The 27,920-nt window shown below is 35.1% G+C and overlaps 2 protein-coding genes across 6 annotated transcripts in view; both read left to right on the top strand.

Annotated features, from left to right (window-relative positions):
* The window catches only part of MTHFD2L (methylenetetrahydrofolate dehydrogenase (NADP+ dependent) 2 like), a 178,317-nt gene extending 174,797 nt beyond the window's left edge, over positions 1–3,520 (top strand). For all 4 annotated transcript variants that reach the window (XM_017512923.2, XM_037732928.1, XM_017512922.2 and 1 more), the window contains one exon: positions 2,202–3,520. In XM_017512923.2, coding sequence (XP_017368412.1) covers positions 2,202–2,314 — 113 coding nt within the window. In that variant the 3' untranslated portion in view covers positions 2,315–3,520. The remainder of the gene's footprint in view (positions 1–2,201) is intronic.
* A 4,830-nt stretch (positions 3,521–8,350) lies between these two features.
* EPGN (epithelial mitogen) lies at positions 8,351–17,481 on the top strand. 2 transcript variants are annotated; one of them, XR_005197483.1, is made up of 6 exons: positions 8,351–8,720; positions 9,237–9,326; positions 12,613–12,733; positions 13,448–13,474; positions 14,535–14,731; positions 14,986–16,108. XR_005197483.1 is itself a non-coding variant. In XM_017512926.2 (5 exons), exons 1-5 carry the CDS (start codon positions 8,579–8,581, stop codon positions 15,041–15,043), a joined length of 564 nt encoding a protein of 187 aa, XP_017368415.1. In that variant the 5' UTR covers positions 8,351–8,578; the 3' UTR covers positions 15,044–17,481. The 2 variants fall into 2 exon arrangements, 1 of the variants encoding a protein (XP_017368415.1); XM_017512926.2 differs by lacking the exon at positions 14,535–14,731 and having other exon boundaries at positions 13,448–13,600; positions 14,986–17,481.
* The last annotated feature ends 10,439 nt before the right edge of the window (positions 17,482–27,920 follow it).

Raw genomic sequence — 27,920 nt, 5'->3', positions numbered from 1 at the left:
TGAGGAATCGCCACACTGTCTTCCACAATGGTTGAACTAATTTACACTCCGTGGTGGGCCTTTGAATTCAACACTGGAGGAGTGAGTTTTTCAGGAAAATAATAGACAGGTGACATTTCATTGGCTTTCAGAAAATAATGAGTTTTTGTTTGGATAAGATGGAATAATGATCCAGGTAGAAGGAACAGTTAGAGCAAAGGAAGAAAGGACTAAAAAATTCATAGCTATTTATTGATTGGCTATTGACCCAGTCTAATGTTTCTGCAGAATGGAATGCACTAGATGGAAATGTAGCAATGGAAAGGATGTGCTTTCTGTATAGAGGCTGTTTGTAAAAGTGAAATACTACCTTCCAAATCACAGTATTCTTATCTTTTCTTTATAACATGCCCTCAGAAAATTCATGACACATATTAACTATATATTTTTTGTGATGCATTTACACTTATTGGACCTTTCTTCAAGCAGAGCAATATTATTCCTTTGCTTTTCCTATGATTTAAAAAATTATTCCAATGTACTATTCACTTCAAATAAAGTAAAGGTAAATTTCACAAATCATCTTTCAAAAGGGTGACATAAGTTGTGCAAAAATAATACTAAAGATACAGACAACATCTATTGATTTTAATTCAGGTAGAAGCCTATATGAGCTAACTTGTAAAAGGCAATACATCTAGGTAGCATGTGGTTAATAATGTCAGATTATGCATTAAAGAAATATTGTCTATGCTAATGTTTTACTAACAGTAATCTGGAAAAACTTCATTGCTTTTATTCACACAATAAAGCACCAAACCATCAAGTAAATGAATGCAGCAAGTCATTCACCTTTAATACTGTGGGTTTGAAAACATTGTGTTTGTTTGTTTCTTTGTTTGTCTGTTTTGTTTGTTTTTGAGATGGAGTCTCACTGTCACCCAGGCTGGAGTGCAGTGGTGCGATCTTGGCTCACTGCAACCTCTGCCTCCTGGGTTCAAGTGATTCTCCTGCCTCAGCCTTCTGAGTAGCTGGGATTGCAGGCGCATGCCACTACACCCAGCTAATTTTTGTATTTTTAGTAGAGATGGAATTTCACCATGTTGATCAGGCAGGTCTTGAACTCCTGACCTCGTGATCCACCCACCTCGGCCTTCCAAAGTGCTGGGATTACAGGCATGAGTCACCACATGCAGCCTGACACATTCTTAAATAAAACTTGCTGAAAGTTATTGCCATTTTCTTTAAGTATACAATTCTCTATGACTTATGGTGGGATTACATCCCAGTCATCCTAAGTTGAAAACATCATTAGGTCAAAAATGCATTTAATACGCCAAACATCATATCTTAGTCTAGGCTACCATAAACATGCTCAGGACACTTACATTAGCCTGTATTTGGACAAATCGTTTTGGAATGCCGTACATTGTAGAGTATTGGTTGATCGTGGTTGTTCACCTTTCTGATCTCATGGCTGACTTGGAGCTTTGGCTTATTACCACTACTCAGCATCTTGAGAAGTATTGTATCACATATCACCAGCTAAGAGAAAGGTCAAGATTCAAAATTTGAAGTATAGTTCCCACTGAATCTGGATTGCTTTTGCACAGTTGAAAAATCAAAAAATTATAAGTCAAACCATTGCAAGCTGGGAACCATCTGTATTCACTGACCAAGTTTTCATACCTCTGAACAGGACTATGTATATGTATTCCTAATTCAAGTATATTTAGTGATATTTATTAGACTTGCACTGAACTGTAATATATACACATACATTGTGATATTGTTGTAAAAGGAATAATTCTATTTAATAAATGATATTTGCTGAACTTTCTATATTCCATGTCTCTTTTGTGACCAGTATCGTGTATTTTAGAATTAATTAACTAGAATTACAGGTTACTGGGTCAATCATAGGTTTCATTATGTAAAACAAACAGAGCTGCATGGAGCTCGAACTTACAGTATTGGCCCATTGTGGTCTTTCTGTCCGCCTAGATGTCATTCACAGAAGAATTTGTCTAAGTGAGCATGTGTGTGTGTGTGTGTGTGTGTGTGTGTGTGTATGTGTGTCTCTGTTTATTACAGCCTACTTGATTCTAAAAAAATGATTAGTATGTGTAATGAAGAAAGAGCCACTATATTAGCATGTTTAAAATATGAAAATCTCAGATAAATTTTAAAATAAAGAATATTCCGTTTTTCCCCCCCATCAGCTGTTAAGAAGAAAGCTGGCTTTATCACTCCAGTTCCAGGAGGTGTGGGACCCATGACAGTGGCGATGCTTCTGAAGAACACCCTTCTGGCAGCTAAAAAAATCATTTACTAGATCACATGAAAGGATAAAGCAAACTGAAGTGATGCTATTTGTTTGTTTGACGAAGGGTAAAACGTTTATATTTTACTACAAAACTATTTATTTCTACATGGTATTTATTTTTTCATTGATGGAATCATTGTGGATAAAATGATTCACACAATTTTATGCATTTCCTGCTGGTTGATTTTGAGTTTTAAGAAAGAAAACAAAACAATTCCAATGAAAATTTTGGTAACAATTGTTTATTTTGAGGATATTTGTTCATAATGTTAAAACAATAAAGGGCTCATAATAAATATATTTTTGACACAATTAAATATCACATATCTCATATAGTATGTTTTCAGCAAATGTCCTGTCAGCCAAATGGGCACCCATATTTAATGTAATTTAGGTTTTGCTGTTTGCATGCTCACATTTTTAATACATTTTATGATCTAAGTCAGTGCTGAAAAAGAGCTTGCTTACTACAAGAAAAATGGAATATTGAAAATAGAATCTTGATCTCAAATATCCCCCAAATGCATTATATAAACCCATCCTAATGAGAAATTATGTTCTATTTATGGAAAGGAAAATATTTCGGGAAGGTAATAAATGCACTATTTGGAAGAGTAATGATTATATCACATTGTGAATGACTACTTGTCACGGTAAAAATACACGAAGAATGTGTTAGGTTTAAATGTCATTTCTTTCTTCTTCTAAAAGATATTTGGATAGTACCTTCACTGAGCAATAATGGAAAAATTCCAAAATAAGTAAACAGATAAAACTAAGATTGTGTTTTCCCACAAATTTAGTATGAATGAGGTTACATTAAAGAACAGTAACTGTTAATGTTTGTTCACAAATTCAGAAATCTCATAGGAAAACATGGTACTTTCAATGTAACCTTAGTATACAATTAAAAATCTCCTGGTTTCTTGCCCACATGTCTTCCCTCTTTTGTTATAGCGTTTGTTCCTCATGTTTCTAACACAATTTAAATTAGGAAATACCATGAATGTAGTGGAAGTCTATTTTGAGACTGCTAAAGCTATTTAATTGATACTGTGTTTTTATGCCCAAATCCCAGTATGTTTATATACAAATAATGATTCTCACCCAGCGCATATCTTTATCAGTGTGTACTCTTGACTGTTTGTGTGAAAATAGACTAGATGTTCATAATTAATAACATTACAACTGTGTAATAAAAGCAGCTTGAAGAAATGTTGTATTCTTTTTTCTTAAGATAGCTATAAATTTCTTACTCATTTCCTTACTGCATCCTAGAGAAATGCACAAGTTTCTAAAACGTGAAAGAACGTGTTATACAGCATATTCCACAGTCAATTCAGACCAATTGCTGTCTGATAATCCTGACAGAAGTTTAAATTTAAAGCTCCCAAGCTAGCATTCAGAAATGGCCTCTTTAATTTTTAAGGATCCTTAACTCCCAAAACAAATAAAATTATTAAAATACATGTATGTGGAAAATGTGAAGACTGTAATTTTGAGCTCTACCCCAAGAGTGGTGAAGGAAGGGTTGCTTTGGAATAACATTCAGAATTCAGACTTTCCAGAAACTAATTAAAACACTGTAGAAGAAAAATTACTCTGATACTTGTTTAAAACCGTCAAGATGTTAAGACTATTGCAATGGATTAAAGAGACTGAACTGACTCTGAATGCAACATAGACAGCTAGGAATACATAGCCAATGAGCAGAGCTAGGGGGTTGCTGGATGGAAAATTACTAAGAGGAAATTTAGATATTCAAGGTAGGGGGATTCTCACTAAACTGGCTTGTCAGGATGCTTGATAACAGCAGGCCAAAGACTTAGCTTTCAAAGGCACAGGATCAGAACTTAGATTAAGTAGCATGCATGGGGGACTCTCCATAAACTGACTTAGCAGGTTTATTTGCTAAAACTGGGCTCGATGGGTCTAGGTCAAGACCTGGTCAGGGAGAGAGCTCAGAGGAGTCTGACTAAGGTTTGGTGAAGGAGGGAGATTTTTTCAACACATTAGAGAGGTAAAGTCAGTTTATTGGGACCATAACTTTACAGGTATTTGGGGTCCTTAAAAGACAGACATGTTGACCTGGAGGAGCTTAGAGATGGTTTTCTTCCCCTACTGTATCTGTATCTGTAAAGTATGTGTAAGCAGCAGCCTAAAGAATATAATAAAGTTACAGAAATAAGAATGAGCTTAGCAATTAGACAAAAATGAAAGGTTTGTTTTGGAGAGTGGTACAGCTGAATAAGTGTGCAAAAATACACTAGAGGAGTGGATACATCTGAATTTGGCAGTATTTAGTAAGTTACGAGGTCAGAAGATGTTATCATTGACCAACATAAGGAAATTGTAAAAGGGAGCTGACTTTGAAGGAGAGATATGTTCAATTTAAAACATGTTAAGTTTGAGGTGATGACATAATACATACATAAGAATTCCAAAGTAATATCAGTCTAGAAAGAGGATAAGAATTCATGGTTAGTGATAAGAATTTACGACTCATCAGCATATATTGACACACTAAATTCCTGGCCTTTTGGGTAACCATTATACACACTCTGTGTCTTTCTACACTTGCTCATTAGTAACAACTATCCTTAACTGAGCACCTATCATGTGCTAAATACTTTCCTCTTTTGTTTTCCAATGTTTTTTTTTTTTTTTTTTTTTTTTTTTTTTTTTTTTTTTTTTTTTTTTTTTCTCTATATAGGGTCTCGCTGTGTTTCCCAGGCTAGAATACAGTGATGTGATCCCTGCTCACTGCAGCCTCCACCTCCGAGGCTCAAGCAATCCTCCCTCAGCCTCTGGAGTAACTGGGACCGCAGGCCAGTGCCACCATGCCCAGCTAAGTTTTTAATTTTTTGTAAAGAGGGGTCCCACTATATTGCCTAAACTGGTCTTGAACTCCTGGGCTCAAGTGATTCTCCTTACTTGGCCTCCCAAAGTGCCATTTTTTTTTTTTTTTGGTCTTTCCTCATTATTGACAATCTTCTTTTGATAGATGAGAAAATTATTGACCCTCCTGGTTATTAAAAAGCCTCAGCCAAGGCCAAATGGATAGAAAAGGTGGAATATGAATTCACAGCAAGGTCTGTTGGGGTGATTGAGTCAGAAGCTGCTCTTTTTACTACTCCACTCTGCCTTCCCTCGGATCCCACCTCCAAGTCTTTTATCAATATGTGTCTAATTCCTACTTGTTATTTAAGATTCACTTCAAATGAAACTTGTCCGTGAAAAATGCCAGCCCTTAGCTCTCAGAGCCCTTTGTGCACACATTCATGGCAGTTATCACTCCCTGCCTAGTACTGTAGTTAGGTATGTACTTTGCCTGGATCCCTTTAGTTCTTTGAAGTCAGAATCCATACATGATTTATCTGTTTGTCTTACAAACATCATCTCACCGAGCCCAGTGTCATGGATATAGTAGTCATTCAATATTTAATGAACAAATGCAACTGAATCCATGAAAGTGATAGGATAAACTTAGAGAGATAATCAATGCAATGATCACCATTCCCTGCCAATGACCAGCAATAAATTGTGGCTGAGTTAGTGTAACAGCAAGGAAAAAACGAAAGGTAAGGGAAGAGTAAACTGTCAGAGATTCTCTCTTCCAGAACAAACTTCTACAAGTGAGAGATAAGTAAATTAAAAATACTAGAAAAGCGGCATGAGGGAAAATTAATAGTGGAGCTCTTAGCCTCTCACTTCCTTCTTTCTCACCCTAACCTGATTTAATGCATATTAAGAATGAATAAAGGTATCAGACAAGCCACCTTATAGTATCCATCTCCCCATTCTTTAGGATTTGGAGAAAGGACTTTTGGGCAAGAGGATTGAAGATGTGAAGGGAGTGGCTTTCCTGTAAAGATTGTAAGTGGGAGCCATGAGTATGAGCCCCAGAGGAAAGGCAGCATGTTTGATGACTTAGAGTTACTTTCTGGTATAAACCACAAGCTAAAGTGGAAGAGGGGTTTCTGTATTAAGTGGGCCAATTTACCAGAAAGGCTGCAGTTCCATCTCTCAGCCCAGATGTGAATGAAAATCACCGTTTATTAAATATTTTGTTTTTCTAATAAAGGTAATTTATTTAAAGCTTGATTTTAGGAGATAATTAAGGGAATTCTTTTGTGATCAGTACAACAACTCCTGCAAGACGACACAACTAGGGAAATGGAAACAGCATATTATTTGGAATCTGAAAATATAGAATTGGAGTCCTTTTTTTTGCTTTTGTTTTGTTTTGTTGTTTTGTTTGAGACAAGGTCTGCAGCCCAGGCCAGGGTGCAGTGGTGTGATCATGGCTCATTTGCAGCCTTGACCTCCCAGGCTCAAGTGATCCTCCTGCCTCTGCCTCTCAAGTAACTCAGACCACCATCTCCAGCTAATTTATTTTTTGTAGAGTCAGGGTCTTGCTCTGTTGTCCAGGCTGGTCTCAAACTCCCGGGCTCAAGCAATCCTCCCACCTCAGCTTCTGAAAGTGCTGAGATTACACATATGAGCCACCACACCTGGCCAGGATTGAAGTCCTGACTCTAAGCATGTACTTTGGCAAGTCACTTAATTATTTTGAGCCTCAAAAAATTTGTCATTTGTCATGTGAGAATAGAAATAATGCCTGTTAATTATTTCCTTATTCACTGAAGACAGATTCATTAAGTATTTATTAGATGTTAGGCCTTGGATTTGTTTGGGCCAGGGTTCCCGAAGGAAGAATTCAGACATGTAGGGAAGCCTGTAAAGTGCAAAGGACTGCCCTAGTTACACTTAGGAGTTTTTACAAAGATGATCTTTTTACTTTGATGTCTCAGTCTTAGAAATAAAGTATTTAATATGAGTTCCAACATCTCCCTCCAGAAACTACAAAAAGAATTGTGATGGTTTATTTAATCTTTTGTAAATGATTTCTTCTTAAATTCTCAGCAATGGTGCAAAGAAGATTATTCACCTTATAATTCAAATGTTATTTTTCCTGGGAAATGTATTGTCCAGAAATTGACTTAGTAATGAACAGTTTTTTAAAAACCCACAAAAGTAGAAATGCAAAATGTAGGCACATTTAAAGTGAGTCAAGTACTATTATATTATTTTAACTTTAAAATGATGACTCCTATGGTAAGTGATTGCCCAAGTTATAATGAGTTCAACAAGTTCTTTCTTGTGTGATTTCTAACACCACATTTATATTCAAATACTTAAAGGGCTCCTTTCTGGTAAATCTAATTTGCTGAGTGGACATGATGCAAAAGATGACCTATCTTGGCTTGAATATCTTTTTAGGGTTTTGAGGTTTCAAGTTTCAAGAAAATATAAGCATTGAAATTCCAGGTAGAAAGACTCAATGCCTCAGGAAGATATATTTATAAATTATTTATAGTAATTTGGGGCAAGTGAAAATGTCTGTAGTTGTAAAATATAGTAGGTGTAATTACATGTTTTGGCCTTTAAAGTGTCACTTTAATAATTACAACTAGACGAACATTAAGAAAAAATTTGGATGTTGTATTAACTTGAAAAACTTTCTGTTCATTAGATGTATCCAAACTAAATGTCACCTTAATTTTCTTTTAATGGAGAATTTTAATATTATTATTATTGCTGTTTTATTATCTTGGTACTTTACTGGTTCTCTGTAGCTTAATCATTGGGACGCAGATTTAAGCACTGTTGTTCTTGGAATATGGTAGCCCATTTTGTTTACTCAGAAAAATGTTAAATAGCAAAATGGCAGAAAGGTAAATGTTGTACTATTAAACATAATTTTATTTGTAACACTTGTCATAGTAAAATGCAGGAGCAAACACTGAAATGGTGTATGAAAACTCTGTGTTTTCACAAATTTAACTGTTCTCTGCAACTAGATTAACACATGATCTTGATTTGAAATGGAACTTATAGTCTGTAATGAAAGTTGGTGTAACCATCCATAGTTTCAGGGATATTTCTTTTAGAAACAGGTTATGCTGCTTCCTAATTTGCAGTTATGCTTGTTGGACTCCTGTATAGGTATAGCTAGCATCGTTTGAGCTGGTGTATTTCTCTTCACACCAATGGATGCCTTTCCTGAAATCACAGTTTGTTGTTGTTTTATGTACTTTTACATACATGATTATGCCCACAGGTAACAGGAAACCAGGATTTCAAAAAAAACATGATCAGGCTGCTAGATAAAACAGGCATCCTAAACAAGTGTGTGAATGCCCAGAGGCTTTCTGTTGCTGCCAGAAGTACATACTTTTTTGATTGGTGAGAACTGCCAGATGACGCTTCATGAAATATAAATGCAACAAAGACTCAGAGAGCTCAATAAAAGCCTTCCACCCGTCAGTCTGGAAGGTTAAGAGAAAGAAAGTTAAGCAACTACAGGAAATGGCTTTGGGAGTTCCAATATCAGTGTATCTTTTGTTCAATGGTAGGTGATTTCCTTTTGTTAACTTTATATAACTCTAAAATGTGAATAGGATTTATTTTCTCTACATTAGAGAGAAGTTGGCTTCTAACAGTTTTGCTTTATGATAAAGATCAGAGCAAAGAATCTGAGGATTAATTTAGTGTTTTATGTTCTGTATGTTCCTCTCCTAATATATTTTGACACCTCTTTTTTGAGACCTCCAGAATGTTTGCTTTATACAATTGAAGAATAATTGTTACATATAGCTACTATACTATAGTGTTCTTAGTTTTGAATTAGTATGTAAATGTATTAACAGTCTTAAAAATTGTGTGTTTATTGGCTATAATCCTAATATAGTCAGTGGAATGGATGAGACACTGTAAGGATATTGCCCTAGTCACATTGTGGATTTCAACTGTAATAAATTAAAAGCAAAATAGAAATAGGAATAAACAGAATAAGAATATTTTCCATCTGTTGCTTGTACATAGAAGGAGGCTCTCTGTTAAAGATGCTTTTACCCCCTTAATACAGCAATGACAGCACTGACTGAAGAGGCAGCCGTGACTGTAACACCTCCAATCACAGCCCAGCAAGGTAACTGGACAGTTAACAAAACAGAAGGTATTTTTCTTCCCATTTTTGTATTTCACAAGACTTTTCTAAAAATTGGACGATAAAAGCAATATTGCCCATTTTTAAATATATATCATATTATTATATAATCAACTCTTTTAGCAGGATGCTGTTAAATTGAAGTGACAGATAAATGTGCCAGAAAATAATTGCCTTTTTAAAAGGAGGAAGTGAAGCAAATGAGACAAAAGCTGTTTTCAGTTACTGTCCTGAACATGAAACAGGCCACATTTTCTGCTTCATTTCTTCTTGGTTCCCAGTAACCTCTGTGTGTTCAGAGGCAGTTTGTCCCCATTTTGGCATTCTTGATGAGGGACATTATATTTTGATCTGTGATTATAAGCTTTGCTGACAAAGACATTATGGCTACAAGATGAAAAGTACTTTCCCTCATCTTTGGAATGATCTTTTTTCTTGTTTGCTTTGGGGCTTTTGCTGTTATTTTAGTGTATGCTATATATCCTAACCACTTGTACCCAATTTTTGTTGTTGATAGTGATTATATATTTTCTTTTGTATTTTATTATTATTACAGTGGCTTCTGGATGCTCTTGAGCATCAGCGTTCTTTTTCAAATCTGTTTAAACTCTTAGAGGTGAAACTTGGAAAGCTGGTTGCTTACCACGACCTGTAACTGAGTCATTATGATTGTTCTGCAAATCCTGATCACTATGTGGAGGCTGGGAATGTAATTTAGAGCAGGGGAAACAATATCAGACAAATAAAAGAAGATTGTCATATCTCAGTGTTCTTCCTTTCACCAATAATTCAGAACTTTAAGTGATTATCTAAAAATATTTTACCCATTTGATTTTTTGAATATCCGTCGATTTGCCCAATGAAATCAATGTGAGTTTTAGAATAACTTATAGCCAACGACTTGTCTTCTAAGCCTTTGAACAAAGAGGAAACATCTTATTAGAATATAATATACTGGCATGGCATAGTGGGTCATGCTTGTAATCCCAGTACTTTGGGAGGCCAAGATGAGCGGATCATCTGAGGTCAGGAGTTTGAGACCAGCCTGGCCAACGTGGTAAAGCCCTGTCTGTACTAAAAATACAAAAATTAGCTGGGTGTGGTGGTGCACACCTGTAATTCCAGCTACTTGGGAAGCTAATGAAGGAGAATTGCTTGAACCCAGGAGGTGGAGGTTGCAGTGAGCTGAGACTGGGCCATTGCACTCCACGCTGGGTGACAGAGCGAGACTGCATCTCAAACAAAAAGAAAGAAAGAAAGAAAGAAAGAAAAAAAACATATATATATGTGTATATATATATATATATAGTACACTGCAGAAAATTAAAGAAGCTTAGTTTTCTCTCAATGACTAACTTCATAATGGCATGCTCAGTACTATTTTTCTTCCTTAATGGTAAACCACAAGTAAAATTTTTTGAGTTACAAGTAATAACAATGGAAAAAAGGAAGTCAATACAGTCATCCTTCGTTTTCCACCAGGCATTAGTTCTAAGACCTTCTCCTCCTACCCAGAGGGTACCAAAATCCACAGATGCTCAAATCCCTTATATAAAATAGCATAATATTTGTGTATAACCTATAGACACATACCCATGTACTTTAAATCATCACTTGATTAGTTATGCCTAAGCATTGTAAACACTATATAAATAGTTCTTATACTGCATTGTTTAGGGAATAACAACAAGAAAATAAGTCTGTACAACATAAGTACACATGCATTTTTTCAAATATTTTCCATATGAGGTTGGTTGAAACCATGGATGTGGAACCTATGAATACAGAAGCACAGCTGTATATCATTTCTATATTTTTCCTTTGCTTTCTTGATGGATAACTTTAATTTTTCCTTTTGCTTTTTATCTAATTTAAAAATCTCAATCTAGTATCTTAGAAAAATTTTTATAAAAGTTATGATTAATATTCTCATTCTTCTCATTCTTAGGGGAAAGATGTCTCTCTGGTACACCTTTTCTTTATAATGGATTAATTCTCACATTCTTCTAGCAAATTCTGTTTAGGGCTTAGTTAATCGAACTTGTTTAGTCTTGAAATAGAAAGCACCCAGCACAGTTTATGATGAAAAATTCTCACTGCCTGATAATTATTAAAATGATACATTATATCATCACATTCAACAAAATGAACATGGATTTTAAGGTAATGTGTGTTCTCAACCAAAATAAAGTAATACAATATATCTTGTTTGTAATCTTAACATCTACATATTTAGTATTTTTAATATAAAAAAAGAATGTCTTTTCAAACCGTTTTTTTTTCCTATAAACAAGATTCTCTTAATGTTAGCAAGGCAAATATAGTATAGCTTTATCATTATGATGAGGTAATATATATTTTCTAAAAATGACAAATAAAATGGCATTAATTCTGTTTGAGAAAAATTTAAGAATCAATAAACTATACCCCAAAGGATTCAATTATGCAATTTTACCCAAGGCTCATTCCCACTGCATAAACACCAACAATGTTATAGGTATGTCTTTTGTACACCAGAGAACCAGGAATAATAATCCTGTTTATCATCTCACAGGTGTAAATTCAAATCTTCCCAAGTGCTGACTTCCCAGGTGTAAAGGGGGAAAATAGAAATATTATGAGAGCACACACACGCACACACACACACACACACAGACACATATATTTTTGAGACGTAATTTCACTCTTGTCACCCAGGCTGGAGTGCAGTAGTGCAATCTCGGCTCACCGCGACCTCCGCCTCCCAGGTTCAAGCAATTCTCCTGCTTCCCTCTCTCGAGTAGCTGGGACTACAGGCATGCACCATCATGCCCAGCTAATTTTTGTATTTTTTAGTAGATATAGGGTTTCACCATGTTGGCCAGGCTAGTCTTGATATCTTGACCTTGTGATCCGCCGTCCTAGGCCTCCCAAAGTGCTGGGTCTACAAGCGTGAGCCCCTGAGCCCAGCCAAGATCTATATTAACTTGCATTCAGACACAAGTCTGGGAAGAATTGCTCAAAACAACTTAAGACTAGAATCAGTGCTGCCACCTTTTGGTGAATTTGTTGCCTTTCTATCTTACTATGCTGCCTTTAAAAAATGAAACAATCATGGATCCACCTCCTTCCCCTAATTAATATGACTAGATGATATTAACCCAACCCTTGTGAATACAATCTGCTAAGAGAATTAATAGTTTAAAGGACACAGCACCCCTCAAATATCCTTAAAATTAAAAATTTATTTACATATGTATAAAAAATTTACCATAAGACACACTTCATTTGTTAATATTGTATCTCCTTTTCTTAGCTGACAACATAGAAGGACCCATAGTTTTGCAGCTCTCACACTCTTGCCTGAAAGATCATAACAGCTACTGCATCAACGGTGCTTGTGCATTCCACCATGAGCTAGAGAAAGCTATCTGCAGGTAAATGCAAAGAAATTTCCAAGTCCTAGAGACAGGAGATGAGTTTATGCCTCTGTTGCTTCACATAGTACATTTCCACACTTTTCTCTCTTTAGTAAAAAGGGTGCATAATCTGAACATAACTCGACAGGCCTCTTCATATTTGAATATCTACGGAGTCTTTTGTCTAAACTATTTAATCCTCATTAACCAGAAACATGGTTCTCAGATTAGCAGCATCTCTTGAACCTGAGTGCTTGTTAGATATGCAGAATCTATGCTCTACCCCAGAACTACTAAATCAGAATCTGCATTTTTAACAACATGCTAAAGTGATTTTAAGTTTTGGGGTCATTTTCAGGATGATATGAAGCAAACTAACGCAAAAACATTTCAGGAAAATGAAGTTCTAGAGCAACTAAGATAATATTTTTATGATCATTGATTTGCTCAGTATTGTCCTATGGAATAATAGGCTAATGATTTTTCTAGAATAAATTATGCAAGTATACAATCTTTCCCCTCTACCAATGAAGGGAAAATATGGAGCCTTAAGGATTACTGAAAAATACATAGCTGCTTCATTGCCTTTAACAGGTTGGCTTTCATTTGGTGTTTCCCTCTTTAATTTAAATTCCTTATTTCCATTTATTTTTTAAAATTTATTGAAACAGGGTATTTATTTGTATTTCTATCATCATAGATTTTTAAATTAAACTTTTTTTCTTTTTTTAGGTGTTTTACTGGTTATACTGGAGAAAGGTGTGAGCACTTGACTTTAACTTCATATGCTATGGATTCTTACGAAAAATACATTGCAATTGGGATTGGTGTTGGATTACTATTAAGTGGTTTTCTTGCTGTTTTTTACTGCTATATAAGAAAGAGGTATGAACAAGACAAAACATTAAGTCACTTCGTATACATTCATTTGACAAATATTTATTCAGCCCCTATAATGTGCCAGGCATTGACATGTAAAATTTTTTAATTAAAAAAGAGCTATAAATCTGGCATGTTTCTATGTGATATATAAACCCAGATGAGTGGTAAAATTTACCTTCAATTTTAATAGGAGAGTTTAAACTTACAGTCTCCCTTCATCTAATCTCTGTCTGCCCACAATAAAATTATAAAGGAGGAGGCGAGCAGGCCACAAGAAAGTAGGGAATAAATATGTCTTGTTCAAAATCATATATTCAGTGCCTTACACTGTGCTTAGCACACAGCAGACACTGAGTAAATATTTTGTTGAGGGAAATAAAATCAAGAAACAAGTAAAAACTGAATAAAAATGTGTGACAGTCGTTGGCCATTTCTTCGCAGACATCAGCTGGGCGTATCTTCAGAAGGCACAGTCTCCTGCTAAAAACCTAAGAAGATAAACTTAATCTACAAATAATTATAAATTATTTACATATCCATTCTTATTTCTTGTTTTTCCACGAGTAATTTTTCCTCAAATCCATGTAACTAGGGTAAAGTCTAGAAATAAAGTGAGATATCCTAACACAAAAATACAAACACATTATTTCCCTTGCTGCACTCTAATAAGTTATCATTTTTAAATGACTAAAACTACCTGTCAAAATTATAAAAGTTTGTTTTGCTTAACATATGCATCTTAGAATCAAATCTCCATTATATCAGTTGTAGATTTGCCTAAGAGACCTAAAAATAATAATAATAATAATAATGAGGGGGAAGAGGAGGTAAGACTTTTCCACATTACTATGGTAGCTGTCTGAGGTCAGATTTCCTAGAAGCAGAGCCTTCAGATGGAGATTGCTGTGCATGTGATTGGTTGACGGGGTACTCTAAGGTAAAACCTGTAATAAAGTAAGGAAGGCAGATGGAGCACAAGAAGAAGCTAAGCAAAGATGTGGCTTTAACCGAAGTGTAGCCCTGGCCTGATTCCACAGAGAGATCTAGAATGTGAATAGCAGTGTAGATGTCTCCCAAGGAGATGAGGCATCTGAGTTCAGTATCCCATATTATTCAATCATGGGTTCATGTGGTGTAAGGAACAGGGACTTGTAATCTCCCAGGAATCTCCTGTCAAGGCACTCTGTTAGCCATGGGCAGACCTTGGAAGAAGACTGCCGTCATGAGCCTGTTAATGCCCACAGCTGCTGAGGGATGGGTTTACTGATGGGTGAAGGGGATCTGGGTGGGACACCAAGAGCAACTGCTGTAGGTTGTATTTATGTATAAGCTTCAATGCCTGTATGAACCATAGTCAAATTCATATGGAAACCAATGCTCTGTTTCAGGTGTCTAAAATTGAAATCGCCCTACAATGTCTGTTCTGGAGGGAGACAACCACTGTGAGGCCTTTATAAGGAATTTTCATCAAGGCATCTGCAGAGATCAGTGGGCCCAAAATTAAAGTTTTCAGATGAAACAACAAAACTTGTCAAGCTGACTAGACTTGAACATAATAAAATTTGGGATCACAATGAAATGAGATGATGAAATTCAGCGTTGGCCTGTAGACTTTCCCATCATGAAGGAGTGATGGAAGTCAAGTGAACAAGCTGCAGTGGCAGAAGTCAAGTTCATAGTTTCACTCTTTTGTTGTTGTTGTATGATTATTATTCTCACTACAGAAAGACTGAGTTTCATGCTCCTGACTGTGTCAGGTATGAATTTTCATGGCACTAATAATCAGCTTTGCAGCAAGCCAAAGCAATGCCTCATTTGGGTTCTTCATGTTCTTACTACCCAGCATTTTTTACCACCTAGATGGGCCTCTCTAAGTCTATTTGCTCAATGAACCTTATCCCAAACTTGTTGTTTTCATGGTGGCTAAAAGCAAATCAGTGTTAAGGTACCTCAAGTGAACCAAACACGTGTCTTAAATCTAAGCCGCTGAAAAGAGAATGGAATGTCCAAGGCAAATACAAATCATACACAGCTTGTGACATATATACAGCCTTTATATGTGAAATATGGAATAAGCTAAAGAGTTTCTGAAGACTGAAGCTCTCTGGATATCAAGTCTGGAGTAGGCAAAGGATCTCCATTTCTACATAGATTATAAAACTTTGTGTTGGACTCATTGGTCCATAATGCTTTTGTTCATCCTTCCTCCTGTTATCTGTGGAATTACCTGGTAACCATTCGTTTGGACAGAAATCCTTGAAGTCTCCTACTGAATAAAAGTCTACAATTGGCCCTAAAATAGAAACTGAAGAACAGAACATAGAAGTTTTTCACCAGCCCACAGCATGTGAAAACTTTATCAATTTTGAACGCTTGTTAACAAATTTGCACATGGAGAGGAAAAAATGGAGTCACAGTTGAAATAACTAAGAATCAGTGTCCAGGCTGGGCGCGGTGGCTCACGTCGGTACTCCCAGCACTTTGGGAGGCCAAGGCAGATGGATTACCTGAGGTCAGAAGTTTGAGACCAGCCTGACCAACATGGTGAAACCCTGTCTCTACTAAATGCAAAAATTAGCTGGGCGTGGTAGCACTGGCCTGTAATCCCAACTACTTGGGAGACTGACTCAGGAAAATCTCTTGAACCTGAGAGGCAGAGGTTGCAGTGACCCGAAATGGTGCCCCTGCTCTCCAACCTGGGCGACAAGAGTGAAACTCCATCTCAAAAAAAAAAAAAAAAAAAAATCAGTATCCTTCCTCTTAGTTATATTTCTGCCATTTAATTCGAACAGTCTTAGGCAGGTTGCTCGATTTATTTGGGCTTTGGTTTCATATTCGACAAGACCATTGTAGCTCTAAAACTTGACAATGAAAAGAAGAAAATGTTTTTTCCAAATCTGTAGTGCCAGTGAAATCCTCAACATCAGCATGTTGAGATGGACCTCAGCCCCACCTCTAACCCTGAAACACACCACTGGATATTATCTTAGGTGTATATTTTAGTTTGTAAAATAATAATTTATTGTTAAAGGAAATATAAAATATTAAATAGTAATAATAGCTGTCATTTTTTAAGGTTCAATTTAAAACAATGGACTCTTTTTTTCCCATTTGTGATGTAGATAAGCAAGACATTTTTGATCACGAGTGGTGAAAAGAGGATCAAACTTGAGTATTTTTGCAATGGCAGTCCAGCAACAAGCCTTTTATTTACATTAAATAACAGTTTTTTATTTATTCCTAAACCAAACTTTAAATTCTGCTTTCCTTTGAGTAAAAGGTATTTAACTTGTTTTGTTTTTCCTTCAGAAGAAATTTAATGCAAATGGATTGCAGTCAGCACTTTCTGAATGTTCTCACACAGTATGCAAAGCTTACATCATACCAAGGAGTGGGGCAATGAAGTTTCCTCCCAGTGACTCCAGTGACAGACCACACCTAGAAAGCGATTCTCTTCCTATTTCAAAAAGATTTAAAAGAGCTGGGGAGAGTATGGGAAGAAACAATACAGGATTGCCTGTAATTAATTAAGAACTGCCTCCTGACACAAGGAGAAAGAAATTAATGCTAGAGTCTGGAGGGGTGATAACCTTAAAACTTTTAAATATTTGTTGTCTACACTTGTAAATTATAAACACAATGTAATTAAAGTTAGAACATCAGGAAGATAATTAAAATCCTCAAGTTGCAAAACCAAAATGTTAACTAAAACAAATTCTCACAGAGATTCAACTTTTTTCACCAATAGAATAGTACTTACTAACAACATAAAGCCCACCCTGTGAGATTGTAGAGAAACTGAATGTGGTTTACGATAACCATCTGTTTATGATATTTCTTTTCTCTCTGTCTTTTAAATTGAGATGTAGTCTTGCTCTGTCACTAGGCTGGAGTGCAGTGGCACAGTCTCAGCTCAATGCAACCTCTGCCTTCCGGGTTCAAGCGATTCTCCTGCCTCAGCCACCCGAGTAACTGGGATTACAGGTACATACCACCATGCCCAGTTAATTTTTGTATTTTTAGTAGATTCGGGGTTTTACCATGTTGGCCAGGATGGTCTTGATTTCTTGACCTTGTGATCTGCTTGCCTCGGCCTCCCAAAATGCTGGGATTACAGGCATGAGTCACCGTGCCCGGCCCTAATATTTCATATAAAACAATCTTGTGATCCTGTAATTCCTACCATTAATTTTGTAGGAAGAAATCTCTGATATTCCTATGAAGCTAGAGCCACATCTGGCAATATTTAAGTACATAAGCAGAACTAGGGTAGGAAAATGCGTAAGAATGCGATATTTGCAAATTGTTACATCTTTTTTTTTTTTTCTATATGCAAGAAGATCATGAAAGGAGCCTGCCGGTAGTTTGTCCTTCAGAAGTACACTTTCAGCTATCAATCAATGTATCATTAAGTCGGGGTGGATCATTTAGCAAACAAATGCCAACATGTTTCTGGCATCTTTAACTACATTACACTAGCCAAGGGGTTCATCAATTTCTTTCATTCCCCATTTTGTCTCCTCCCTTTGTCTATCCTTCAATTATCTGAGAACACATCCTTAGTCATCAATATTAATGAGTGCTTTATTATTTAGCATGTCAGAGTATAATGAGGATGGGGCACACAATATGATCTCAACCATTCTGGAGCCAGTAAATTTGCAAAAAAGTAAAATTACTTGTCATTGTATTCTCTTTCCTCAAAGTAGCTTTTTGTATAGTTGTGTTTTCATAAAGTTTGAACAGGATAAAATTATAACATAGTTCATCTTTTAGTCTTTCCTGGCATAATACAAATATAATCCTTTAATTTTAACATGTTCATTTTGGTGATGTCAAGATTTCCATTCATTATATTTAATTGAGAAAAAAGTCATAAGAAAATAACAAGACAAACATCAGCAATTTAACTTTTGATGTTAAACACGAGGACAACTTATCTATGCAGAGGACCATGCAGAAGCCATTTAATGGCTCTGCATTACAAAATGTAACATGCTTTCTGTGAAGTGATATAAATATTGATATCCTACAACCCATACTCATGGGAGGGGTTACCAAAATCCCTCTATTGCAAAACGTCACTCTTCGATTACATCGTGGCTGCATGACATCAGGACGTGATCAGCTGCCAAGATGAACTATAAATGTTGAAACTTAATTTGTCAGTGTCTAGCACTGCTAATCTGGGTGAGCCCACATTTTTGTCCAAACCTTTGGCTCAGACCTATTCCGTAGCACATTCAGAAATGTCCCTTCCAAATTGTGCATTTTTATTAATTATTTTATTTTTATTAATTATTCAATCAATCAATGCCCACCCAGCTCAGAGTATAAGCAGTTAATTGTCCAAGAATTTTAAGGTTAGACCTCTTGAGAATATCCATGTGAATACATGTGTCCCATCATTTATTTTATTTCTCTTCCAAAACTAAACGTGATGGATGTTCCAGATTGTTGGGAACACCCACAGCTTCCAAAGAAACAGCTCATAAAGATTGGAAATGTGATTATATGGTAAGAAGGAGAATTGAATTGTTCACTCAGGTCTCATCTAAATACCTCATGCCTTTCTTTGTCATTTTTATGTCTCAGATATTATTGGGGCATGAGTCATCCAGAGTAAAATTTGGTTAAGTCCACAGTCAACTAGGTTTCAAACAAGCAGTGTTACTGATGTTTAAGATGGCATTAATTAGGCTTCACATCTTTCTGAAAAAAGGCATCTCTACATCTTTAAAATCACACTAAAATATTGATTCAATATTAAGTTCCTTAAACATCAAGTTGAAGCAATAATGTAATCCAGTAACCATTTATGAACACTTACAATGTTTGAAGCATTAATTGAATTATTTTAATTAATCCACCCTTGTGTGTAATTGAGGCTTAGAGAAGGCAATCACTTGTTCAAGATCACAGGGACTGAGCCTCAACCAGATGCATCTGATGTCAGAGATCTTCATCTAACATCTAAGTTCTTTATGATAATGCTTCCCAATATTTTATGAAAAAATTAGAGCTGGGGGGTTAATTTATTGGTGAGCTTAAAGATATGCCCAAGTGATTAGTATGCAATTGAAGAAAGTTCTTTTCTTAAAATATACAAAATAATAATCTTTGTCATGGATCAATCACAAAAATACTCTGCTGTCATCTGCAAATTATTAAGATATGTATAACATCCTGAGGGTGGAGTCAGATCAATGTCAAGTGCCTGCTGACAGTTGAGTGCACATCTAGGGACAGACTGTATACTGTAAAGGAACGCTGGCTTATCCTCATGACTCAAGGAATGAGGAATATTCTCTTAGAGTACCCTCTTGGAATAGTGAGAACATTCTACTCTAGCCTGTACCCAATATTCCTAGAGAATATTGGAAATAATCTAATCCAGCCTGTAACCCTTGGCTACAGGCTATTTCCCAATATTTCTTAGCTTTATAGAGACATACTTGACTCAGGTTTTTTATGTGATGAGGAATGAGGAATCCAAGTGTTTTTCATGTCTACCGTAAAATCTCATCAACCCCCTTCTCTGCACATTATCCTCAATCCTACCTCAGCCCCACATGCACCTTGCAGAAAAGCAGTAAGTAGTGGTGGTTCAGCTTACGAAAAAAAATTGCAAAATAACATTTTTTAAAAATCTGTGCAATAGTTTGTCATTAAATGACCTGTATGCTAGTCTGTCTGTGTGATTTGAACTTTACTGGGATCCTTTGGATGCGATATCCTTACTTGTTAAGTGGAAAAGTTAGACTCTGAAGATGACCTCCACATTCCCTTCCTGGTTGGAAGTTGTACATTGGAAATATGAGGCCTATAAGCAGATCCAGTCCACAGACATATTTACTTTGGCTTTCATGATGTTTGTTTTAAATTAAGCCCACATTTTAAAACCAATCTGTTTTACTATTTGTAAAAATCCAACTTCTTTTGAAAAATAAAAGATACAGAGCTGTGGTCCTATTTTCTTTAGGCCAGTGCTCTATATCTTCTGTAACTTTGGTTAGAAGGAGCATGCCTTAATACTCAACTGCTGCTGATGCTTAGGCTGCCACTACAGGTTCCTAAGCGCCTTTAAGTCTGCAAACTTGCTGCTTTGGTTTAATTTTAATCTTTCCTCATGTCAATTTCCCTAAGTCTAATCATCAAGCAGCCTGTAGAGGGCCCCCTTGTACTGCAAACCTCATAAACCAAAAAGGACTCTCAGTTCAAAGAGTTGCCCAGGAATGTGCGTATTAGGAAAACCTACATTCACCTAGAAGCCGGCAGGGGTGGCATCTGGTGACTCAGGCACTGCCCTGCCCACACCTTCAGTCACTCTCTGCTGTAATCCTTGACAGATCTTTTCACTGCACAAGCTTGCTTATATTGCCTCCCAGCTCAAGAACTGACACTGACTCCTCGTTGTGCACTACGTTTAGTAAGGATGGCTCAGCCTGCAGTAGGAACCCCTCTCCAGGGAGGCTCCAGTGGTCTGCCTTTCTCATCCCCACCCACCCTATGCATATCATCAGCTATGGCCAACAGCTGCTTTGTGCTCTGCAAATGGGCCACACAATCGCTCTCTGTGTTTTCTGGTCTCCGCTGATCCTGCCACATGTATTACCCTCCCTCATCTCTGTCTGTCAAGATCACATTTTTTAAAAAATGCTGTCTCCTCCTTGAAGAATGGTTTTCTTTACAAATGTCATTTCTTCTTCTTTTGAATTTCCTTGACATCTTTCTTTCTTTTTTCTTTTTTTTGTACTTTTCAAATACTTACATTCTTCCTTGTATTATAATTACTTGTGTTCTTGGCTAAGTGTCAATGGTAATAATAATGGACTTCATTTATTAAATTAATATCATAGACTGGGCACATCACTAAGTAATTTACAGATAGTTTCTCCCTCAATCCTCAGAGACAGCCAGGATAAAGTTTATTGGGGGTTGTGTTCAACAGTGGTTAAGAAGGCAAGTGTCTGGAGTTTAGCAGACAAATTTAAATCCAGCTTCACTCCTGTTACCTGTGCTACTTTAATCAAGTGTTTTGTTTTGTTTTTTTACTTTCTAAGCCCAAGTTTTGTCATTTGTAGAAATGGAAAAATATTTATATCATAGATTGTTTTGAGGTTAATAATAAGTGCCCAATGAATGTTAGCTATTTTACTATAATTGAATTCCATTTTTCAGATTAGAACATTGAAATGTAGAAAGTTTAAGTCATTGTTCAGTGATATGCACCCAGTAAGCAGTGGAACCTAGATTTGGCTGCAAGGCAGTCCAGTTCCCAAGCTTTATGGTCTTAATTAGTGACAGGCAGGTGAGCATATGGCTGCTGGTCTCTCTGAATACAAGTCCTGTTGCACTTAGCACAGTTTGGCTATTGCTGAGTTTGCCCAGTGTTGTCTGATGTGGGATCTGCATTCTCAGAGAGCTGGGTTTTAAATTTCAACTGTTTATTAGCGTTGTGGTTGAGAATAAGTTATCTCTCTAAATCATAGTTGTCTCCATCATAAAACAGGGAAAATAATCACACCCACAGGATCATTTTAGGATTACGTTAAATCAGATAACTAATACAGGTAAAATTCATAGAACATAGCACTCATTCAATAAATATTACTTATTATAAAGTATTTATAACTCCCATTGAAGCTCTTATTGACACTCAATACTGTAAGTTTTGTTACAAGATGACATATGTTCCTAAAAATCATTACACTAAACAATTGAGCAGGATATCCCACAGGACTCATTCCAAAACAGGGGTTAGAGAAACAGCACTCAATAAACTTCATCAGTCGCATACTAAAAACAAACAAAAATAACCCTAAAAATGGTAACAGTTTTATACATTTTAGGTGGTTAAAATATACATAAATAGTACGATAAACATGGTACGCTGTCTTTATAAAGACTTTGCTTGTGGAAGTGAGTGTTGGCAGGGTTTAGCTTGTGAATTATTGTGAAGTGATGGAGGAGGGTTTTTAAAAATTGGGTGGAAAGTTATAACAGCAGATGTGGCTGAGTGTAATTTATAACTCCAACATGAGCCACGGTCACTGGCAGATGTTTGAGAATCGCACGCATGTGTGCGCTCTCCTATGCTGCTCTGCTCAACAGTTTTCCTCATCATCTAGCGTTTCTCTCAGGTGAAATTATACCTAAGCAAAAGCAAAGTTCCTGTTATGTACAAATTGGTCTTTATGTTGGAATAAACTCACACTTTCAAAACATGCATTAAAACAGAACTGACTGTACCTTGAAATTATCACAACTCTTGTATCTCAGCTTAAACCTTCATCATAATTATGAAACATTTGAAATATTCTGATACTAGGCACCACAGACCTTGGGACCTGGGAGTTATCATAACCCTCATTTCTCCACCTACATTTAACAAGTGTCAAGGACAAAATTCCAAAGCCCCATATTACTGTAGATTCAAGCTCTTATCACATTATTTGTTCTTTTCTTTGTCAAGCTATAAATGAATAGAAACCTTCATGACTATATTTTTTTCTTAAATCAACTAACATTCAAAGATGCTTTTTATCCTAACATTATCAACGTACTGTACTAATAGGAATAATTTCAATTCTTCTTCCTTTCCACAAGACTTATTCCTGTCTTTTTTACTCTCTGAGCAAACTGTTAGTTTTATTCAAGTGTTTAAATGTTGTGGAAGAAAAACAGTTTGCTTCTCTGCAGTCTATATTAGGCAATATATTAGCCCAAACTGCAGATCTTACAGCAAGAAGTTGCTTAAGAATTGATGAAACATTTGACTTAAAAAAGGAACCATTAAACAAAGGAAAACTGTAAGAGAGAAGAAAGTCAAACTTGGTATATACAGGTATGAGAGTCCCCAGCTTGAGCCCAATATACATTACTGTCAGGGTTTATATGTGTCTAGGTAGGCTGAACAAACAGGTGCATCTGCAAATTGGTGCTTTAGGCAAACTGAATTCCATCTGCTTGAAGAAGCAGAGCGCTTCTAATAGGTGACCATACCTTCAGCTGCTCCTTAAACCTGATTAGAATTGATTTATCTTCCAGTGGTTTATATTTGCATGTTGTAAAAATCAGGAGTTTTTATTTGTGTTTGTGCCTTCCCAGCATCCGTGCTGCTTTTAAAAACCACACCAATTTTGCTGTTATATAATATATATTAATATATATATTTATTTATATATTCAATATTATATATACAAATATATATACAGTTAATATGTATGTGTATATATTAATATATATACACATATATATTAAATATATATTATATATTTAATATATATTGTATAGACACACATACATATTAAATATTATATATTATATATATATTCATAGTATATAAGTATAATATATATGTTTAATGACATTTATATTTAATAGTATGTGATTTATATATACTATAATGTATGTAATAGTATATATGTTATATATACTATTATATATAATTATATCATATATATAATATATATACTATACTTATACATAAGTATAGTAAATAATTTATATATATGATATAATATATATAATATTATATATAGTGTATATATAATATTATATATTTTATATATATATTATTTATTTATTTTATATTATATAAAATATAATATATTTATATATATAAATATATATATTTGTATTTATTTTATATTTACATTATTTATAATATTTATTTATTATATCTATTAATTTTTTTCAAACATTTGTTTGTAATCCTCTAAATTAGTAGCAATTTTTAATTTTTGATTACATAAAACCACTGGCTCCCATAAATCAATTTCACCATCTTTCAGGCTTATGTAAATAACAAATATATATATATATATATTTTTTACTTTGCTTGTTAGATATGTAGCAAAAAGAGTTCCAGTGTTCTGCAATAAGTCTTCAGATAACAAATAAACTGAAAATTCTGTTTTTCTAAAACATCATTCTTAACTTAAAGCAAGAAATTTTGTTCATAATCTTATACAGAGTATTTACAATGAGAAAAATTCAGAAAAAACTTGAAATCATGAGGCATGTTGAAAAGAAGTACTTGCCCATTACAGCACTGAATTTGAAAACGCAGCAGTTAAGGCAGGCTTTTAACAACAACTGGTGATCCAGTAGTGGCAAGCAACAGCAGATATATAAATTTTTAAAAATTGTGAGATGGTTAATTAAAGATCAGTTTATTGCTGTGAAGCAATTGACCCAAAATCTTGATGTTTCTTTAGTGAGAAATTTCCAAGAAATAAATTCATAAAAATCATCAGTCTCACTGTGTATTTAAAAGCTACCAGGCACATTTTAAAGAAATTCATGTCTATTTTGCAACTTCAAAAGAGAAGTAACTAGATAAAATAGAGAATCCAATTAGAGCACCAAACTAAAAATGGCTTAAAGCCTCCTTCAAAGTCAATGTCAGAAGCACCTTGGATAGCTAAGTGGATCTAACAGGAGAATTATAAGACCCCACATTGATAATATAACCACAAGCTCAAACCAAGCTGAAGAAGGTGACTTTGCAAAACTCTCATTTGAATATTAAATGAATGATTGAAAGATTGAGTTTAATCTAAATTTGTTTAACCTTAAAATTGAATGGGAGCCAATAATTTAGTTATTGCCTTTTACGTAGTTATTAAATTTGCCTTTTTTATAAGGATGGTATCTGTGATTATATAAATTTGTTAACTGTTTTATGTAAAACAAGTGAATCAGATATTTTAAAGCAGACAAGTGAGTTTTTGGCATCCTTGGAATTGATTGAGAAAATGATACAGTATTTATGTGTATAGGTAAAATTTATGGCACAAAGGTTTCTGATGGAATAGCCCACATCAAAGCTACTGTGCATTGCAGTTGGACTCTAAGCCCCTTGATAATTTTCTCAATGTGTCCAATGGATTGGCATAAATGTTAAAATAAGCAAATAAAAAATTATAGTAGTTTGAATTTTCTGTTTCAGACAAATCTGTAATAAATAAGAATAAACTAAGATGTAATAAAATAAGATTTTGAAAACCTGTACTTATACGCTGGTATAGAAGTGCATAGGTAATCATCAGCCTTCAAATCAAAAATTGAATAATTATTTTCTATATGAACAACAATAATTAAAAAGCATCACAACAAAAAATTTAAGAAATAAAACTAAAAAGTGACAGTAAATCCATGGCTTATTTTAAAATTATGTTTAAAAGCTGGCTAAAACACATAATATTGTTAAGACAATGCTCAGTCAACTGATGTGAATACTTTTGTAAGTGATGAATTTAACTGTGCGTAGTTTTGGCCATTCATTTTAGGATTATTTCTACCAATGATATACTAGTAATCAGATTATCTTAAATTACAAATTCTGGTAATTTATATTTCTTAGCCAATTCATGAGAAAATTGTAAGCAATTCTCATCAGATATTTTAGGGTTAATTTAAATAAAATCCCTCATTAGTCCTAAACTCTTTAAATTCATTCATATTTCAATCACCTCTATGTTACCATCTCTCCTTGAAAAACTGCCCATATTCCTGTACTTTTATTTAGATTCTATAGATCCAGTTTATAAATTTCAAACTGCATGACATTTATATATATATGTATATATATATAGTGTATAAAGATATGTGTGTATATATCTATATATATCTCTCTCTCATAAAATGTGTATACACACATTCACACACTTTTTTTTTTTAGAGACAGAATCTTGCACTGTTACCGATACTGGAGTGCAGCATCACAATCATAGTTCACTGCAGACTCGACCTCTTGAGTTCATGCATTAATTCTCCCACCTCAACCTCCCATGTAGCTGGGACCAAGGCATGTGTCACCGTGCCTGGTAACTTTTTAAATTTTCTGTAGGGATGGTGTCCGCCTACGTTGCCCATGCTGGTCTTGAACTCCTGGGCTCATGTGATTCTCCCTTCTTGGACTCACAAAGTGCTGGGATTAGAGGTGCGAGCCGCTGTCTCTGGCCAGATGACATATGATAAATACCACTTGCCTTCACTATGTGTAGCAAGAATAAAACTGTTCATTGAATTCTAAGTATTGGATGTTCTACAAATGACTGTGGCCTTGAAATAATCAAAGGAATGACTAGCCTCCATAGAGATCTGCATACTCTGAGTACCTTTCTTGGTGTGTTGACTGCCATTCTCTTTCATACAGCCTCATATCAATGACTCTTTTCATACAGCCTTCTATCAATGGCTCTCAATATTTAATGGGAAAAAGTAATCATGTGCAGTTGGTGTTTATTAAAATAAAGATTTCTGGGCTTTAAAAGAAATAAAGAAAATCAGAATTCCAGTAAGCAGTGCCTAGGAGTCTATATCTTCAATAATACTGTGTATATTTCCTATCCCAATTAGTCATAGGCACACCCTGTCGAAGATCTTTGATAGTAGAAATGAAAAGCAAACAAAATAATAATTTTCTTTCCAAGGAGACTATTGCTCCTACCTTGGCCATTTTTAAAACATTATGTTTTCAAAAGATGTGAAAAAATCTGAAATATTGAGCATCAGAGATTTTCTAACAGATTGCTTTCAAAACATCCTATTTAAAGTACGTGGATAGAATGTTGATGTAAAATTCAGTCATAAAATATTTTGGCTCCAAACTTACATGAGAAATGTGTTATAGCTTGTTGAAGAGCAGCATGAATAAAACAGGAAGAACAAAAAAAATTACTGCAGCTAAAGTGTCATGGCTTTTCCTGTGTGTCATCCATGTAAAGCTCTTTATGCAGGTTTTTATTAATGAGAGACTGTCACACAAACATAATAATGGGATTAGAGTCACTATCACCAAAATGTATGACAAAGAAAAAGTTATCTGTTAGGATATGTCTGAAAATGTTCTGAAATGTCAATGCCAACTCCTGTTTCTGTGCTGGCACTAGTAAAGTGCTATCCTTCCTTTCTCTTCACCAAACTCATTTTGATGATTTGCTGTTCACTGCCTATTATGTGATTCAAACATAATCTATTCAAAATTACAGATGGCTATTCGAATATCGGTTCTATTGCAAACCTTGCAGTACAAAGTGAGACAGCTTGAACTTCAACAATATCACTTCAGCAGGAATGTTCATTTATCACTAACAACCCTGTCACAACAAGATGATGTATTAAAGATTTGCTGTATTTCGTTTTTAGTTAGAGCAATCGAAGCTGATGCTATCATTGGGATTCATAACATAATTGTGTAAAGTTCTTTTTCTATGGTCTTTGATACCATCATAGTTATAACATTTTCCTGCAAACATTTTAACCTGGAAAACTATTTGCATGTCAGAAGTTGCTACGACGTGACCGAACTCAA

The sequence above is a fragment of the Cebus imitator genome, unplaced genomic scaffold (genome assembly GCF_001604975.1).
Source record: "Cebus imitator isolate Cc_AM_T3 unplaced genomic scaffold, Cebus_imitator-1.0 Scaffold480, whole genome shotgun sequence".
Classification (NCBI taxonomy): domain Eukaryota; kingdom Metazoa; phylum Chordata; class Mammalia; order Primates; family Cebidae; genus Cebus; species Cebus imitator.
The sequence above is the reverse complement of the archived record's forward strand: the minus strand, read 5'-3'. Positions and strand labels throughout refer to the sequence as shown.